Here is an 18,982-nt window from a genome sequence, read left to right as displayed (position 1 = left end):
AGTGTTTGGACTTCTTGTTCCGGAATTCTACGTACGACTAGTGTTCGCACATATAATTTACTATCCCATACCGGAGAATAATATTCTGAATGTCATCATAGTGCGTGGTGCGATTGAAAGTGTCAAAGGCCTTTGATAAGTCAAGAGCCATTATCACTGTTCTATGGCACGGCCTGTTCTGGTTGGGTCCTCGACTAATATATGTTGTTGCTATGTTGTGGACGAAACCGTATTGATAGGTGGCAACTTCCTCTGATCTGCTGGGGAGGAGTTAAGGATCTTTGCTAGTCGCGACAAAGACGAAGTTGGCCTATATGACTCGCCTTTGCTGGCATCATTGCCGGACAAGCTGCATCAATCGGTCCATTATCCAGTTTTCGAGAACGATATGGATATATTCGCCTCTCGGGGTAATTAGTTATTTCAACGTTGTCGTTGATATTCCGTACAGGCCCTATGCTTTCGATGACTCAGCGTTTCGGATGACATCGCAATAAAACCCATCGTAAACTGTGTGGAGGGAACAGATCTTATGCGACGTATTCGCTTCTTCCTATCACTCTCGGCGTGCTCGACTAATTGCCTCGACAAGTAATTGTGGCCCCATCATTCTTTTACCCAGGTTTCGAAATGGACTTAATCGTTACCCACAGTTTACCCATATCGGTTCGAATGTTATAGCCCTTCAGATGGTCTAGATGGAGATTTGTTGGCATTCACGATCAGTTCGCTGACTCTGGAATCAGTAGGTTTGGAGCAACGAAGGTCATTCGCTGGTCCCGCCACCTCCGCTGGGAATTTTGGTCCTATTTTAGGTATTCGACCAGCCAGTATATAGCCAACGGCTTTAGCTTTTTTGCTACACGAACATCAGAAGGATTGGGCTGTTCTCTGAAGCAAAGATTGATGGACTTTCTGAATTCTGGCCAGTGAGCTTTCTCATGGTTAAGGGAAGTGCGTCGTTCAGAGGTGGTGAAATCGGGCCTTCTGTGAAGACGACTATAAGAAGGTGATCTGATTCAAACGAAATGACGGGTTGCGAAGTCACATCATTTATCAGACCTGGTGACTCTATTATAATCTCCTCTTATTCGAGGGGAGGGTGGGGGGTCATCCTCGTTTACCATGCATGCTGGGGAGCAGTCAATCTGCTCTGCCTACTCTCTGGTCATTACCTAGGACAGAATGACACAACACATAGTAGACAGTAAAATCCTCTAGTACAAGGCGGTTATTAGAGAATTTAAAAGCATTGGATTCTCACATTAAGCATCTCTACCCCGGTAGTGCCATACTTGACTACAACCTCCTTAAATTCCATGTACGTGTCACTAGGGAGTAGCAAGAAAGGTTGTATTGAACAAAATGGTGTAACAGAAACGTTAATTCCGCACCTCCACTTCTGGTGTGATCCTTTTTGGCAGTACGTTGTAACCATAACAACTTTGTAGGCTGCAATTTTTATTGAGCTAGGGTTTTTGCAGCAATGCGATCAAAATATTTCTCCGATTCATAAATTCCACTATTTCACCAATCATACCTCGGAGTATGTGGCAATTGGATTGCTAAAAAACATTGCACGATTCGGATATGAAACAGCAACATGTGGCGTACGATGCTGCCGTAGAGGTTGCTGTTCAAGAGACTATACTCCGAAGACGACCCGGACGTTGATGATCATAAATTCCACTATCTCATCAATCATACCTCGGAGTATGTGGCAAGTGAATTGCCAAAACGATATACCATCCGGAGTTGGAATAACAACAAGTGATGCTACGCGTAGAAGTTGCTATTCAAGATACTGTGGTAGGATTCTATGTTCCGAAGACGACTCGGAGGTTGATGACCAAGACGCGAGCTCTCTGGGTACTACATTGTTGCGATAAAACGTTCGCTGTAGTCTCGCAACCAGGTTTGTTCAGAACAATTGTTAAAATGCACCCATCCTTTGCATCCATCGCACTGAGACAGGTATTTTGTGGTGGATGATGTTTTGACGAACCGGGGTTTTCTTCCCGATACGAAAAGAATCAAAAATAGACGCACCAGGATATGCTGCTTCCAAAGCTAAAACAAAAAAAATAACACGAACATAAATTCGCTGGGGTGGCAGCCGCTGTTGTTGCGAATCAATCTGGTATCGTGAAAACCCTCCTTTTGGATCCCCAAAATATACACACCAGGATATGCTGCTCCCAAAGCAAAAAAAAAAAATAAACACATACAGACATTCACTGAGGTGGCATCCGCTGTTGTTGCAGATCAATCCGGCATCGTAGAACTTACCGCCGTATGATTGAAAGCCTCCTGTTGGATCCACTAATCTGTCCAAGGCGTTTTATTTAATTCACAGCTACCTAATATGTATTTTGCGCTCTCCACTATCCGAAATTGGTGGTCGCTTTTGCGATCTGACTTTCGTTCTCATTCAAAGCACACGTTTTCGACATTTATTTGTATAACTTTTTTTAGAAACAAAGATAACAGCGCATTTGTATTATATACAATGAGAGTGAGTATCTAAATATAAAAAAATATATACTTTCAACTTCTAGTTCTGGTAGGCACCTCCTTTATTCCTTTGCTTCTTTGCCAGCATACTTCTCATTATACTGCTTGTGCCAGTCGAGATTTTGTTTGGTAACCGATTCACCACGCTTGGCGGCCTCCTTGCCACTGTAAACCATAATGCCGCAGCCGATAACGGTCAGGGCCATCATAATGTTGGCCAAACGAATACGAATTGTGTTGCGGCAACGTTCCATGACATCGCGACTGGAAGAGGTAAGAAAATGGAAAAATTAAAATCTGAGGTTATTTTTCGAGAAGCAGAGACTATTGAAGTTTGAGAAATGGAAAACCGCAAACCATGCCCATGGAGCTAATACCAAATTTTCGGAAATGAAGGAGAAAATTAAAGAAGTATTCTTCCCATAGACTTGTCATGATCAGGAGCTCTCTCTAGGTAGGTTGCAATGAATCTTTTTTCAACTTCCTAGCCACGATATAATCTATATGATCAATAGTTATTTTTCTCTTTCGAGATTTGTTACTGTGCCTGGCCTATAAATACAGGGTGAGATAAAAAAAACTGCAACCAACTACAGACTGCTGTCATTTCTAAGCCACTCGTCCGACAGCTGTTAAAATTATTCCAGTGACAGCTCATTTTATTGTTTACAATCGTACAAAAGCATTTGCGTGAGAATTTTCCCGGAAAAAAGTTATTCGTGATGAAAATCAAGCGTAATAGTGTGATTTCTTTATATTTGGCTGGAAAACCACAAGTGGCTATCGTTAGAGCACTCCAGCATTTAAATGTCAATAAATCTTTTGTGTCTCGTACCATCGCTCGTTACCGTGATACTGGTAGCGTAGCCCGACGTCAAGGAAGTGGACCGAAGAAGAAAACAGCAACATCAGCAGAAATGGTTAGAAAATTAAAGAAGCGACTTGATCGAAACCCGCATCGCAGTGGCCGAAAAATGGCTCGTGAGCTGAACACATCGCAATATTCCATTTGGCAACTATTGAAAAATGAGCTCGGGCTAAAGCCATTGAAATTCCAAAAAGTGCAAGAACTTCCACCGCAACAGAAAGAAAATAAAGTCAAAAGATCTAAAGAGGCCACCAGGCGCTTGAGTTCTGGCTATGGTGATGGTGTGGGCCGCCATAACAACCGATGGTCGCTTTCCGCTCGTATTAATCGACCGTGACATAAGAATAAATGCCTAATATTAACGCGAAAATATTCTGGAGGGTGTATTAAAGCCTTGGGCACGCAAACATTTTGGCTGCAGACCTTGGACATTCCAACTGGAATCAGCACCATCGCACTCAGCACGCGCCACCCAAGAAAGGGGTTCCTCACTTCATTTCCAACGCACAATGGCCACCAAAATCTTCGGATACCAATCCGTCGAACTATTGTGTCTGGAGTATTTTTGGAAGGCAAGGTTGACACTAAAAAATACCAAAGTGTCGATCACCTCAAGCAAGCGCTTCGCCGGGAATGAGTCAAAATGCCGCAGAGCAACATTCGGGTGACGGTGTCATTGACCGTTTGAAGGCCACAATTCGTGCCCAAGGTCACCAAATCTAAACTTATTCTAAAATTTGATGCTATTTCTGAAAATTTTGGCTATCATTCAATGAAATTTAAAAAAAAAATGTAAAAATTATGGCATTTGACTTTGTTGCAGTTTTTTTTATCTCACCCTGAAAATGTATCTAATTTCCGTATGACCTCTTCCATCGGACTTTCTTTAAAGTGGGCTTAGCTGGAAACCCCAACAAGAGAATTGTGGGTACATGCCAACTTTGTGTGATTATGTTTCAGACTTCTCTTGACTTCCTGTGTGGAAAAATAAGACTCATTAATATCAAGGTCTTCGCTGGGATGACTGGATTGGTCTATACGAATAGGTACTCTATCTGAAGGTTCACCTTATGAAGATATTCTTTGTATCTCCTTGTGATCGATACCGCTTCCCGACCGCTAAGGCTCTTATGGAAACTTATGATTGGACTATCCTGGTATTGAAACGACTTTTCGTGCTAGAAATGGTGTGCGACAAAAGATTTGCAATGACATTTCTCTGGAAGTCTGAAAATATCGAATTTGAGCAAGGAACAGCATCGAGGAGGCTGGATTCTTGTTCTACGAAAATATGAAATGAAAATACTCCATAAATCTTTTCAAAGTTCATCTTAGGATGATATTCTTTGTCTGTTCTTGTGATCGATACGGTTTCCCGACCGCTAAGACTCTTTTAGAAACTTATGATTAGACTACCCTGGTATTGAAGCGACTTTTTTGTGCTAGAAATGGTGTCCGACACAAGATTTGAAATGATATTTCTCTGGAAGTCTGATTATATCGAGTTTGAGTAAGGAATAGCAACGACGAGGCTAGATTCCTGTTCTACGAAAATATGAAATGAAAAAACTCCATAAAGTTCACCTGAGGAAGATAGTCGTTTTACCTCTTTGTGATCGATACGGTTTCCCGACCGAAAGGCTGTTATAGAAACTTATGATTTTTGCATTCCATGGAATTGAAAATATATTGAATAGGCTTACCAACGACCTTGCCCTGGAACTCTGATTATATCGAGTTTGAGCAAGAAATGGCAGCGAGTAGGCTGGACTCTTTTCTGAAATCTTTTCTATTCAAATGAATGATCTTGATATTCGTTTCCTTTTTTCCATAGCCGATTCTCCAGTCAAGAGTTGCAAAATGAATCATATGCTTGCACGTTTCGGAACAGAGCTATTGTAATGTAATAACTTGTAAAGAGTATCAAATGTGTCGTTTTTGTAGCATAGTTTTAGGCTTGAGAAAAACAACTTCATAACGAAAAGCCATAGAGCATATCAAACAGATATGCTTAGGGAGTCGACCGTGATGCTTAAATAACAGGCGATTTTTATGCATTTTTGGGGCTCTTCCAAAAAAAGTAAATAATATCAAGATGTATTAGTTCATATCTATATTGAAAAAAAAACTGTGTTGAATTCTGTGGGCGCAATTTTATAGTAACACTGTAAGCCGAACGCTATCAAACCATCCTCGTGAATGTGGAACAACAAGTTTTGGCTACACTTTTTTATTTTTTTGTCGATTTTAATTTTTGTCTCACTTTGTGAATTAGATTGCAGCTTCATTGTGACCTAGGATATTCAAAGCAATTATTCTATAAAGCTCCATTGGCTGGCAATGATTAAATGATCTAATACACATTGCCAAAATAAAACAAGTATGTTGCCTTAATTGATACACGCGTCGACGTGATTCATGGATCTATCTTTCCCAACGCACGCAAGCACATATTAATCAAAATATAAGCCAACCAAAATGAAATGGAATATTCCATTGAAACAGCATACATATATATATACATAACAACTATGTTTATATACAATATGCAACATGTACATATGTATGCATGTAATTTGCACCTGTATCATGAAATTCTCAAAGCAAAATGGAACCTGTTTAAATAATAGCTATTACCGAATAACTGCCATTTTTTTAGCTTTTCTTGCAAATGTAAAACCTACCTTACGAAATTGGGAACCTCATCGACACTCTTGAATTTGCCGGTCCATACCAAGAAACGTTTTTCCAGACCATTGGGTTCGTGGTTATTGATACCCTGCTTAAGTTGTGGCGATGTGTTGAAACCACGGCCGCGTACCAAGGTGCGGGATACATTCAAGGCTTGACGCAACATCTAGGGAAAACAACAAAAAACATCATTATATGATGAAATAAGAAAAGACTACTTTATATATAGATATACTTTTGGAAATTCTTTACTCCTCCTGTGCCACTGACTACTGTGAAATTATACAACAAATAACAACAAAGTTTCGCTAACTCTCTCCCCACATCTTGGCTGTCAAAACAAAAAACAGTTGATTATGGCGCGGCTACTGGTAATGGCACACAATACGCCAGACGTTGGCGTTAGGTGTTGAAATTCAATTTAGAATAAGGTATAAGGGCTTCAATAAAACATTTGTTGAAATAAAAAATATATAAAAAACAATTACTACATTAAATAATAACAATATTATATAAAACACTTTAATTTATGAGAGAATAAGGAAAACAACTTAAGTTATACGCTTTGCGCTTTCATTCAAATCCTTGTTGACATCTACCCTCTTTGGCATATGACAAAAGTAAAAACAGGTGATTATGACGGTAATATATAATACCACACAATGAAAAGCGCCGGCGTTTGATGTCAACATAAGCGACGGATAGGATTTATGTTGCGCGGTAAAAACAAATACCGTTAATAGAATCAGAAAAAAGAGGGACTAAAACAAATTAAATACATATTAATTTATTTATATAAAACCCTTAAATCAAAAAATGCTATTAAAAAGAATAGCCCTCGTTACACGCTTTGCGCTTTCATTGAATCTCAACTAATATCGCCCTGTCAATTGTCACATAACTCATTTCTAGGTTAGGTTAGGATTGTTGCAATCTATTGTTTATTTTTCATTTAAAGTGTTATCAATTAAAATGTTAGCAAATCTTTTAAAATCTTTGACAAGTAAACCACAAGCCCGTTATACTTACGAACTTTGCAGACAATTATGCTCCCCGAGCAATAAAGAGCAGCAGTATGCCGATAAAAGTAAACGGGAAGAGGATGATGCCTTAAAGATTGAAGCCAATCTATTTGAACAGGCTTCCATCCGATATGAACCGGTAACGGCGGAAGAAGTTTTACGTAAAAACGTAAAACAAAAATTACTGAAAACCCACCAGGAGCAACATCCAAGTCCTAAATTTGTACAGAAAGCCCATAAGCAGTTTGTGAAAAAATCACGACAGGAACGTGAATCGAAATCCCGATTAATAGATGACAAAGAATTGGGTTTGGAGTATTTAAAATTAGATCTCAATGATCCAAGGCTGGGCACATTGATGATATCGGCGCGATCGAAGAAACGCCGTGACAAGGATGGGCAAATTGTCATAGAAGGCAGACGTTTGATCTTGGAAGCATTGGAATGCGGATTAAAGTTGAATGCAATTATTTTCAGTCAAAAAGAAGAATTGGTCGACATAAAGGAGCCACTGCAAAAAGCCTTGCAGCGAAATCCCCAGTGTAAAATCTACAAAGTACCACATCATGATTTAAAAACATGGTCCACTTTAACGACCCCACCTGGAGTTATGACCCTATTCCAAAGACCTTCACTGGAGTATATCGTAAGGAAATCTTCGGATAATTCGGATCCCCTGCCCTTGACGGTGGTTTGTGATAATATTCGTGAACCAAATAACTTGGGCAGCATTATTCGTACCTGTGCCGCGTTGCCATGCTTTCAGATTGTCGTGACAAAGGGCTGTTGTGATCCATGGGAATCGAAAGCTTTACGCGGTGGTTGTGGTGGCCATTTTCGTGTACCCATACGTGATGATGTTAGCTGGGAAAATGTACCGCTAATGATACCGCCCGAAATGGCGGAAAACTCCTGTGTATTTATAGCCGAAAACAATAAAGCCAAGTTAAGGGATAACAATGTGGATGCTATTGACTATTCACAGGTTGAGAAAACCGGAGCACATAATGTTGTGGTAATTGGCGGTGAAAGTCATGGTGTGAGCAGTGAAGCATACAGGTATTTTGGATAATATTTTTGTACCAAGATTTATAGATTTTTGTGGATAGTGTAAGAGATTTTCTTTGATCAAGTACTCCCTGATGTGTATTCTATGCATTGCGAAGTATTCTGTACAAAGAAGACTCCCAGGGAAGTACAGGATGAGATAAAAAAAAACTGTAACAAAGTCAAATGCCATAATTTTTAATTTTTTTTGTTAAGTTTTATTGAATGAAAGCAAAAAATGTCGGAGGAAATGGTATCAAATTTTAGAATAAGTTTAGATTTGTTGGAATTCGTCATCTTTGCCACGAATTATGGCCTTCAAACGGCCAATGAAACCGTCACACGCTGCCCGAATGTTGCTCTGCGGTATTTTGGCCTATTTCCGGCGAAGCGCTTGCTTGAGGTGATCGACACTTTGGTATTTTTTGCCTTCCAAAATACTCCAGACACAATAGTCCAACGGATTGGTATCCGGAGTATATTTTGGTGGCCATTGTGAGCTGGAAATGAAGCAGAAACCCCATTTCGTAACCATTATTGCTGAGTCCTGTTGGAATGTTCAGGTGGCCAACCGAAGGCGCACATTTTCAGCTGACCTCTTTGGCAAGTAAACACGATCATTTTGTTTGTTTACAAACTGCTGGATAACGAATGTTTTCTCATCGGAGAAAACCAAATTCGGCAGTTCACCACTTTCGGCCAAACATACCAACTCTTTAGCTCTTTTGAGTCTATTTTCTATCAGTTGCGGTGTAAGTTCTGCACTTTTTTGAATTGCAATGGCTTTACCCCGAGCTCATTTTTCAATATTTGCCAAATGGAATATTGCGATATGTTCAGCTCACGAGTCATTTTTCGGCCAATACGACGCATGTTTCGATCAAGTCGCTTCTTTACTTTTCTAACCATTTCTGCTGATGTTGTTGTTTTCTTCTTCGGTCCACTTCCTTGCTGTCGGGCTATGCTACCAGTTTCACACGGTAACGAGCGATGGTACGAGACACAAAAGATTTATTCACATTTTAATGCTGGAGTGCTCTAACGGATAGCCACGTGTGGTTTTCCAGCCAAATATAAAAAAAATTCCATCACGAATAACTTTTTTTCTGGAAAATTCTTACCAAACAATATAATAAGCTGTCACTGGAATAATTTTAGCAGCTGTCAAACGATTGGCTTAGAAATGACAGCAATCTGAAATTGGTTGCAGTTTTTCATCTAACTCTGTACTATGTCAAGGCGTTTTTCACAAATAGATACAATAAGGAGGTAGAACAGCTTCGTAAAACTACAGAAATACAGCCCGGAGGCTATGCCCGCTTCCTGTCAGATTCATTCAAAATTATATACAACAAATTGTTCCAATTTTTTTATATTTTTAATCATTTTTAAAATGAATTAAAAAACGCGAAAAATGAATGAAATGCCTGGATTTTCTCTCAAAAATATAATCCAAACTGTCCATTATTTCAATTTCATGGCTAAACTGTTTAATAGCCTTAATGCCCTACCCGCAATGTGTGTGTCTTCCAGTCATTGATTTTGAAAATATTTTGTTTAGAAACAAATTATCACCTGGTAGCTCTACTTTACCTCTTTGATGTACTATGGATTCAAGTATTCTGTGGCAAATGTAGGTTCTCGATGTAAGAGTGCCTGTCACGGATATCACAAGGGGCCCCCTTGATCCTATTTCTAAGCTTCTTCAGCATCTCATCTGCTATCCTGCCGCTTAAAATCCACAGTCTGTACTCATTGTTGGTTTAATATGACTTTAGGTTTTACATAGTCTTCTCATATTGTGTGCAGTAGTCCACAAAATTGCCTTCTCATTTTGGAAAATGGAATTCTGATTTTTTTCATCTCAGGATGTTAAGACGTTTTTCACAAATAGATACTACCCCTGTGAGGTTTTCTATCAACACTGATAGAGTTGAGAAGTCATAGACACCCTTATATAGTTGGGTCTACATAAGGAATAACCCCTGGATTTTTTCTCTTCTTTCTCTTTCAGATTTATGTCCACGGTTGGTGATCGAGGAAAATGCCTTAACATACCCTTGGCCGAGGGTTTTGATAGTCTGAATGTTGCCTCGGCTCTTACTCTAATTTTATATGAGTTACGTAAAAACATTCTTCAACAAGATCAACCTATCTCCTCTTCTACGTCAGCACAGGCTTAATGTTTTAATGTATCAACACTCCATTTTGGATTTTTTGAGACTTGTAATTCTTTATTATGAATTTGTTGTTAATGAGTTTCGATTTTTCGAAATGCTTTAAAAATGAAAAAAAAAGCAAAAAAAATTGAAAGGCAAGGCAAATAAATCAAAGCAAAGAAAACAAAAGGAAGAAAATAAAGAAATAAGATTAAACAAAAAATTAAAAAATAACACAGTTTTTTCTTTCTTTTTTTTTCAATGTAAACTAAAAATTATTATAAACATGTTTTTGTTTTTCTTTTGTTAAACATTTGTTTTGTGTTAAATAATATCATTATTATAATAATAAAAATATATATGTACATATTACATAGGAGAGATGCTTTTTTTGGATATTCAAAATGAAAACAAATCTCTTATTACTCGAGGGATAGAGGGAAGGAAAGAAAAATGATAATGAAAAATAAATGAATAAATGTAATAAGATAAAAATCTGCAGTATAGTGTTGTGTTGGTAGCAAAAGTATAACAAAAGCAAGAAAGAAGTACTTTTAAAGTAAAAAAACCCAAGTTTGGGGGAGGATATTAGACATGCAAATAGTAGTAACTTTCAGAATGTTTTTCTAATTTTAGGTTGTTAGGAAGTTGTTTTTTTATTCCTCTATGTTTGCCTCTAATGTACGTTTTGCTTCGTGGGGGCGGGGCGGGGTCTGATCAGAAAGATAATTTTATACTACCTCATACCGATGTTCCACATGCAAGACAAATCAAGAAGTCATTACGAACGACACTTGGAGCTATTTTGTATAACGTTCACATAAATACAAAACCATGGAGCAAGGATTTCAATAATTGATTTTATGGGGACCCTTGATGGCCCATCCAATCCTTTTCCATGCCTGTCCCTTCTATTTAATTGAGAAATTAGTTAAATAAATTTGTTTGTTAAATGGAATAGGAAAATAAATATTGCCGCCTCATTTTAAATGGGTCTTCTTCATGCAATATTTGAAAGTGTCAGGATGCTATTTCTTTATCATCATCATCATCTTTGTTTTGTATCCCTTATTAGTAAGCTACACTCTAACTAAACTTAAATTAGGGCTTTTGTTGTTGTTGCTGTTATGCTTTTCGTTTTCATCATCACCATCTTCATCATCATCATCGTTTTCATCATTACGATCATTAACATTGTCATCACCATAGTATCCAGTTTGAGTTTATGAGGTTGTTGCTGTTGTTCTCGTGTCTCTAAACAAGGCTAAAAATTGAAACCTCCCTGTGGTGCACCCAGATCCGTATTAAACGCATACTGATTGCCATCGGCGGATGGCGCCACTCGTTCCACCTCTTCGTCATTGGAGAAATATTGTTCAATGATATTGAAACATTTGTGATAGATATCGCGATTTTCGTGCGACTGCAAATATTCTATTCTGTCCAAACCTAGAATTGAAAGCAACAATTTTAATTTTGCGATTACAAAAAAAATGAGACAAATTTACCTCCATATTCCTCAATGATCATGGCATAGGGATTTGGTCTTTCAGGGAATTTCTCACCAGCTTTAAGTATATTTTCCAGGGCATTTAAAGCTACTTGCACCATGTCCGAATCGAGCAAAGTCAGACAAGAGACCATGGGTTCAAGACAGCCAATGTGGACCTGAAAAAAAAAATACGAAGATGAAGAAGAAGAAAGATTAAATTTTTTCTAAAGGAGAATTTTTATTTGTACCCTCCACCATGGAGGTTATATTAAGCTTGTCATTCCGTTTGTAACACCTCATTTAGACCCCACAAAGTATATATATATATTCTTGATCTGCATAAAATTATATGTCGATTTAGCGATGTCCGGTCGTCTGTGGAAATCACTCTAGCTTCCGAACGAAATGAAGTAGGTTGATAAAATTTTACTCAACTGTATATTGTGTCTGCAGGACTTTTGGTATTGAAAATGGGCCATGTAGGCCCACGTTTTGGTATAGCCCTCATATAATTGTACCTCCCTATTTTCGGTATTTTAATGATTTTAGCGACTTTATTCACTAGAAATGTTTCAAATTTTCCATTTGAAGTTCGCAATGGATACTACAGCCAATGGATACTACAGCCTATGTGCAGGTCCACGTCTTCGTAGAGCCAACATATAACGATACCTCCCGATATTCGGTATTTCGATGATTTTAGCGACATTATTCACCGGAATTGTTTCAAATTTGGTATTTGAAGTTCGTAATGAATACTACAGCCTAAGACAAAAAATTGTCTGTGCAGGTCCTCGCCTTCGTATAGCCCCCATATAACGGTACCTCCCGATATTCGGTATTTTCATGATTTTACTGATATTATTCACCGGAACTGTTTCAAATTTGGCATTTGAAGTTCGCAATGGATACTAAATAATAAGACAGAAAATTGTCTTTGCAGGTCCACGTCTTCGTATAGCCCCCATATAACGATACCTTACTATATTCGGTATTTTAATGATTTTGGCGACATTAATTACCGAAATTGTTTCAAATTTGCTATTTGAAGTTTGTAATGGATACTACAGCCTATGATAGAAAATTGTCTGTGCTTGTCCACGTCTTCGTATAGCCCCCATACAACGGTACCTCCCAATATTCGATATTTTGAAGTTTTTAGCGACATTATTCACCGGAAGTTTTTCAAATTTAGTATTTGAAGTTCGCAATGGAGGCCTACAACGTAAGACAGAAAATTGTTCAAGAAGATCCATGTCTTCGCATAGCCTCCATATATTGGCACCTCCCTATTTTCGGTATTTTGGTGATTACAACAACATTAGTCACCGGAATTGTTTCAAAGTTAGTATTTGAAGTTCGTAAGGGATACTTTAGAAAATTGTCTGTGCAGGTCCACGTCTTCGTAAAGCCCCCATATAACGATACCTCCCTATATTCGGTATTTTAATGATTTTAGCTACATTATTCACCGATTTTTTGTTTTTCAAGTTTCGCATTTGAATATTGTAAGTGCAAAAGAAAACTCACCAAATATCTTATTTGTTCTGCCGTACCACTGCTGGTGGCATTTGTCAAAGCCCATGCTGCCTCTTTTCGTGTCTTATAGTCGTGCGGTTTTATCATAACATCCACCAACATTGGGAAAATATTTGCATCAATTAATGCCTGGATCTGTTGGCGATTGCCGGCGGCAATATTTGAGATCGTCCAGCAAGCTTCTTTTTTAATCGTATCCAGGGGTGAGTTCAATAAATGACTAATACAGGGCAATGCATTGCAATTTAAAATGACTTGAGTTTGAACATCGTCGCCGGTCACAATATTGCCCACAGCCCTAAGGGCGGCGGTGACAACATTATTTTGGGGATGCCTAAATGGAAAACAAGAGCAATGAATAAATCTTTGCAAATCAAATATAATTTTCAACTTACATTAATAGCTCCACCAAACGCCGACAAACACCAGCATCGATGACAGCTTGTATCTTATCATTTGGACCATCGGACAAATAGCTAATGGCCCAGCAAGTATCACTTAAAACATCTGTATCGGTGTGATTGAGCAATCTAGCCAATATGGGTAGGCCGTGGACAACTTTGGAAAAGTCAGCTGGAGGATTTTTGCCGCGACACAAGTTCGATAGAGTCCATACCGCGTTACGTATCATGGTTAAACGTTCGGTGGTGCTTAAAACGCTGTTGTGAGAAAGTGAGAAAATACAGAGAGAGAGACAGGGGTTTATAGGTTTGCCAATTTATTGTTTCCGAGGGGAGCTGGAGGTGAAACTTACTGCAACAATGGCTGCATAATACCAGAATTCAATAAATGATCTCGACATGCCGGAGAATCACCCGCAATATTACCCAAAGCCCATACGGCCTGTTCTTGGACATCATCATGGGGACTGGAGAGCAATTCTATGAATATTGGTACACCACCTGCCTCTATGACAATTTTGGTTTGTTGTGAGGTGCCGGAAGCAATGTTAGTTAATGTCCAAGCTGCTTCAAACTAAAAACAAAACAAAAAATTATGGAATTAGAAATTATTTACAAATATGAAGAGACACTTGATTTTAAAGATGAGAATCACTTTATGTATTTTTTTACAAAAAAGAAATCGGTAAAGATAGTCCTAAAGTGGGTGGGGCGACTTTATGATACCCCACACCCCTTTGCATATTTAGTAGAGCTTCAAATAACAAATAAAAGTTTCTATGGGGAATTTTTGAGAATCAAAACATACAAAGATTATATAGTTATAATTTAAAGTCCGAAAGAACTAATATATGAGAGGAATATCCACCTCCGAATCGATTTCTTCTAAATTTGCCGAGGCATTTGTGCCTTTTCAATTCGGTCTTATATTAGCCATTTGGTACGCAATTAATTTAATGTCAGATAAAGATATATATGGGAGCTATATCCAAATCTGAACCGATCTTGATAAAATTAGGCAAAGGTATTTCTGAGCTGTATTTGATATATTTCCTCGAATATCGTAGTTATGGAGTGCATATTATGGCTGTGGAAAACAAAAATGACAAATCGGATGAACAATATATATGGGAACCATAGCTATGTCTGAACCGATCTTCACCAAATTTGACATACTTGTTTCTACGCTCAATCTGGTGGTAAATGCCAAATTCCATCCCATTTGAGCTAATACTACACGTTTGGTGCACAGTAAAAGGCAAATCGGACGAAGATATATGTATGGGAGCTATATCCAAATGTGAAGCGATATCGATAAAACTTGGCAAAGGTATTTCTGAGCTGTATTTGATATATTTCCCCGAATATCGTATTTATGGAGAGCATATTATGGCTGTGGAGGACAAAAATATCAAAACGGATAAGCAATATATATGGGAGCTATAGCTATATCTGAACAGATCTTTACCAAATTTGACACAATTGTTTCTAGGTTCAATTTGGTCGTAAGTGCCGAATTTTATCCCATTTGGGTTAATATTATACGTTTGGTGCACAATGAAAGCCATATCGGACGAAGATATATATGGGAGCTACATCTAAATTTTAACCGATTTTCTCAAATTTCAATAGGGTCCGTCCTTGAGCCAAACAAATGACTTGTGCTAATTTTCGTCTGGATCACGCAATAAATACGGATTATTTACTTTGTATACAAGAATACATGGACAGAGGCGGACGGACGAACATGCATAAATCGACTCAGAATGTGATTCTTTGCAGATCATCAAAAGGAACTATGGGTCTATCTCGCTTTCTTCTCAATGTTACAAACAAATGCAGAAAGATATAATACCCTTACCACTATGTGGTGTAGGGCATAATAGCTATTAGAGATTATTTTCAGTTTTACAAATTTGATTGAAGGAAATGTTTTCCTTAAAAGAATTTTCTTCATTGACTGAGGGCAAATTCTTTCCATAGTAAAATGTTATTGAAGTCTAAGACTGATCTTGACCAAACATCGGTACAACAAAGCCCAATAAATTTTTTGCTAATTTACATAAATATTTTTTCCCCTGGGGAACCCCCATTTCTTGTTTGACTGCTGAATTAGAAATAGAAATGACATTATCAACGTATTATTCATCAATCTCACCTGCAGTGAAGCATTGTTATTGTTCTTTAGAAATTGTACAAATCTTGGTACAATACCCCTTTGTATAACTTCTTCAATAGGTGGATTTGGATCTCGTGATAAAAGTTTACGGAACTTTTGTGTTGCTTCCAATTGAACACTTTCGCTATCACTATACAAAGCATCGATCATTTCTTTCTTGATAATTGTTGTCCCCGTTGGATGCTGTTGTTGTTGCTGCTGCTGCTGGGACATTGGTGTGGCATAGTTTTGCTGCTGTTGCTGTGTTGTCTGCTGTTGATCTTGTTGTTGTTGGTGATTGAGCACCGTCTGAGGTATTAGTTGTTGATCATTATGATGTGTGGTTGTTAAATCTAAACCGGCTTCAATTGTTTGCATATCATTTGGAAGTTGATGCATTTCAGATTCCTGTCATAACCAAATACAAATTAGGTAAATTTTTGGAAAAAAAAAATGTGAAAAAACATACCTGCATGAAATCATTATCCATACCAACATCGGAAGGATTTTCCAAGACCACATTACGTCGTTTGGTAAGCTGTTGTTCACGTTTTTGTTTACGCAGCTGTATGCCCTCTTCCTCGCGTCGTCTACGCATTTCGGAGGAATCCATGCCAGCATTTTTGTAACGATGCCTGTGACTGGTGGCTGACATATTGTCTGAAACATAAAAAACACCAATCAATAGAGATTTTCAAACAAAAATTCCTCCAAAGTCAGGGGTGTGGTTTTATCATATTTCATGTTTTCCCCCTTTCTTGGCAAATAGGTTTGCTCTTCGTATATTGCGGATATTACTTTTATTTCAACCTTTCTAATTTGCATACAGTCTTATGTTGTTGTATAAACAATTGCTTGCAGAAGTAACTTTTACTTTTCATTAAGCAATCACAAAGTAAAGGTGAGGTGTCTTCATTTCCCTTCTAATTGACAGACGGCACACACTACACACTCTGTTATGTTATTTATCACATCCACACTACATCATCATCATCACCATCACTTCATTAAGCATCACCGATGAACACATGAAATATGATGAAAAAAGTACATATTCTATCTCTGCCTACTTATTCCTTACAGCACCACCAACAAATCGACCGAACGAACGCAAGAAAAAAACTTTTACGTGCAACCAACCAACCACTACACTTGCACACACACACACTCATGCATGCATATGGGCAGAGAGAGACGAAGAAAAAGTATCGCTTTTTACTTATAAAACACACGTTTTTCTTTCGACAAATCCGTCATGATTTACCACCATTCAGTGTTAATTCATTATAATTTCCTTGATTGGCAATTGAGCAATGTTTGTATTGTATTCAATAACATTAGATTTACCTATATGTTACGGAGATTTTGTGCTGAAATTTGTTAATAATTCTTTTTTTTTTTTGTTAAACTGGTAGTTTCCGTGTACTATAAATCTTCTTCTTCCTTCGTATTAATTTCTGTGTAATCATTTCGATTTGCATGGCATTTGACATCTGTTACCATTCACCGAGAAGGTGAGAGAAAAAAGAAGTAAAACGTATAACAACATTTACTTCAGGCATAATAAAAGTTGACCTGGGGCTGGACAAGAATCCAACCCCTGTAAAATGTATGTTTACATACGTACCATGGTAGAATTAAGAAGGTAAAGTATTTTCAAATAAAAATTCCCATTGACATACTTGTTTATTTACATTTATAAATCATTCAAATATTCAACCAATTTTGTGAAATGAAATGTTTGTGTCAAATGTTGAGAATGGTTAAAGGTATTACGTAGTTGGCTCAATCTATGATTCGATCAATATGTTTCCCATAGATATAATAGCTTGTTCATTTTCGCCGATCTAATAATAGCCGACTTTCTAATCTGGAGGAATTGAATTGTGTTTTTAAATTAAGAATATTTACCGAAGGTCGGCCTTTTTATCCTGACTAAAACAACATACATTTTTTCAGGGGGAACCCCGTGCTTCCTGTAACATAGAAGATTCCCAAATTGCCCTTTTTTCTTCGTTATTTCCAAACTTTGATTCGAGTGACATGTATTGGACATACCACGGCGGAAAAAGACCCAAATATAAAAGAAAGCTCATTTGTCTTCAAATTTCGTAGATTACAATATTTATACCTGCAAAATTTCTACCAATACAAGATCTGGTATGAAAAATGGATCACTCCTTCCAGTACATCCACTACAACGGGTTGTATACTCATGAACCTCACAAAATGCAAAATAATCATCCTTTTCTTTTCAAACTTTGCACACCCCTGTACGTCTGAATGCTCAAAATCTGTTATAAAGATGGGATGCAGCTCCTTTTATCGGAGCCATTTGCTTGGGTTTTGAGAACAATACAAAAATGTATATTCATTTCGGTCAATATCATTTTTTTACAAAGAAACCTTTTTTCATATTTTCAAATTAAAAATTAAGGTTTTTTTTTTTTGAAATTGAATTTATGTTCGCAAAAATAATTTTGACAATGAGATGTTGTCAAATGGTAATTTTGAAAAAAATTGTAAACAATATGATTATATTACTTTACCTTCTTAATTCTACCATTGTAGTACCCATTACGAACTTCAAGTACGAAATTTAAAACAATTCCGGTAAATATAGTGGAGCTAAAATCATCAAAATACCAAATTTTGGAAGGTACCCTTATATGGGAACTATACGGGCTATAAGGATTTAGAAAATCCAGCCAATTCAAACTGTCCATTCCATTATATATATTTCAAATAAATAAAGGTTAACCCAGAAAAAGCTCTAATATAAACATGCCTTTAATGTGCTACATTTTAGGTTTCTATCCATGGTAGAAGAATAAAGATAGACGCATCGACACAGTTGCTGGGACAATGAACTGCCAAACTAATTTTGAATTAAAAATGTTGAATGTAAAATTATGTAAGTTTGTAAACATTGTAAAAAACGCATAAAAATCTACTTATATTTGAAAAAAGCATTTAAAAATTTTTGACACATCAATGTTCCCAAGCGATAATGCGTATGCCCGTGTTCTTCTACCATGCTTCTATCTCCAAAGCTGATCAAGAATATATATACTTTGTTGGGTCTAACCCT

The 18,982-nt window shown here is 37.4% G+C and overlaps 3 protein-coding genes across 6 annotated transcripts; 1 reads left to right on the top strand and 2 right to left on the bottom strand.

Annotated features, from left to right (window-relative positions):
- Nucleotides 1-2,434: 2,434 nt before the first annotated feature.
- On the bottom strand, nt 2,435-6,457 carry LOC131801173 (UPF0389 protein CG9231-like). The gene is made up of 3 exons (XM_059119363.1): nt 6,309-6,457; nt 6,067-6,239; nt 2,435-2,778 (listed from the first exon to the last, which is right to left on the bottom strand). Exons 2-3 carry the CDS (start codon nt 6,237-6,239, stop codon nt 2,577-2,579), a joined length of 375 nt encoding a protein of 124 aa, XP_058975346.1. The 5' UTR covers nt 6,309-6,457; the 3' UTR covers nt 2,435-2,576.
- A 383-nt stretch (nt 6,458-6,840) lies between these two features.
- On the top strand, nt 6,841-10,586 carry LOC131801180 (rRNA methyltransferase 3, mitochondrial-like). The gene is made up of 2 exons (XM_059119386.1): nt 6,841-8,154; nt 10,157-10,586. Exons 1-2 carry the CDS (start codon nt 7,046-7,048, stop codon nt 10,323-10,325), a joined length of 1,278 nt encoding a protein of 425 aa, XP_058975369.1. The 5' UTR covers nt 6,841-7,045; the 3' UTR covers nt 10,326-10,586.
- LOC101899686 (importin subunit alpha-6) lies at nt 10,349-17,395 on the bottom strand. 4 transcript variants are annotated; one of them, XM_005182402.4, is made up of 8 exons: nt 17,239-17,395; nt 16,361-16,551; nt 15,892-16,299; nt 14,087-14,307; nt 13,728-13,991; nt 13,324-13,666; nt 11,810-11,969; nt 10,349-11,750 (listed from the first exon to the last, which is right to left on the bottom strand). In XM_005182402.4, the coding sequence occupies exons 2-8, from the start codon at nt 16,544-16,546 to the stop codon at nt 11,566-11,568; spliced, it is 1,767 nt and encodes a 588-aa protein (XP_005182459.2). In that variant the 5' UTR covers nt 16,547-16,551; nt 17,239-17,395; the 3' UTR covers nt 10,349-11,565. The 4 variants fall into 4 exon arrangements, with proteins under 4 accessions (XP_005182459.2, XP_005182460.2, XP_019891951.2 ...); XM_005182403.4 differs by lacking the exon at nt 17,239-17,395 and adding an exon at nt 16,962-17,065; XM_020036392.2 differs by lacking the exon at nt 17,239-17,395 and adding an exon at nt 16,690-16,847.
- Between the last annotated feature and the right edge of the window lie 1,587 nt (nt 17,396-18,982).

Source organism: Musca domestica, unplaced genomic scaffold (genome assembly GCF_030504385.1).
Source record: "Musca domestica strain aabys unplaced genomic scaffold, Musca_domestica.polishedcontigs.V.1.1 144, whole genome shotgun sequence".
NCBI classification, from domain to species: Eukaryota; Metazoa; Arthropoda; class Insecta; order Diptera; family Muscidae; genus Musca; species Musca domestica.
This window is presented reverse-complemented; position numbering and strand designations above follow the sequence as displayed.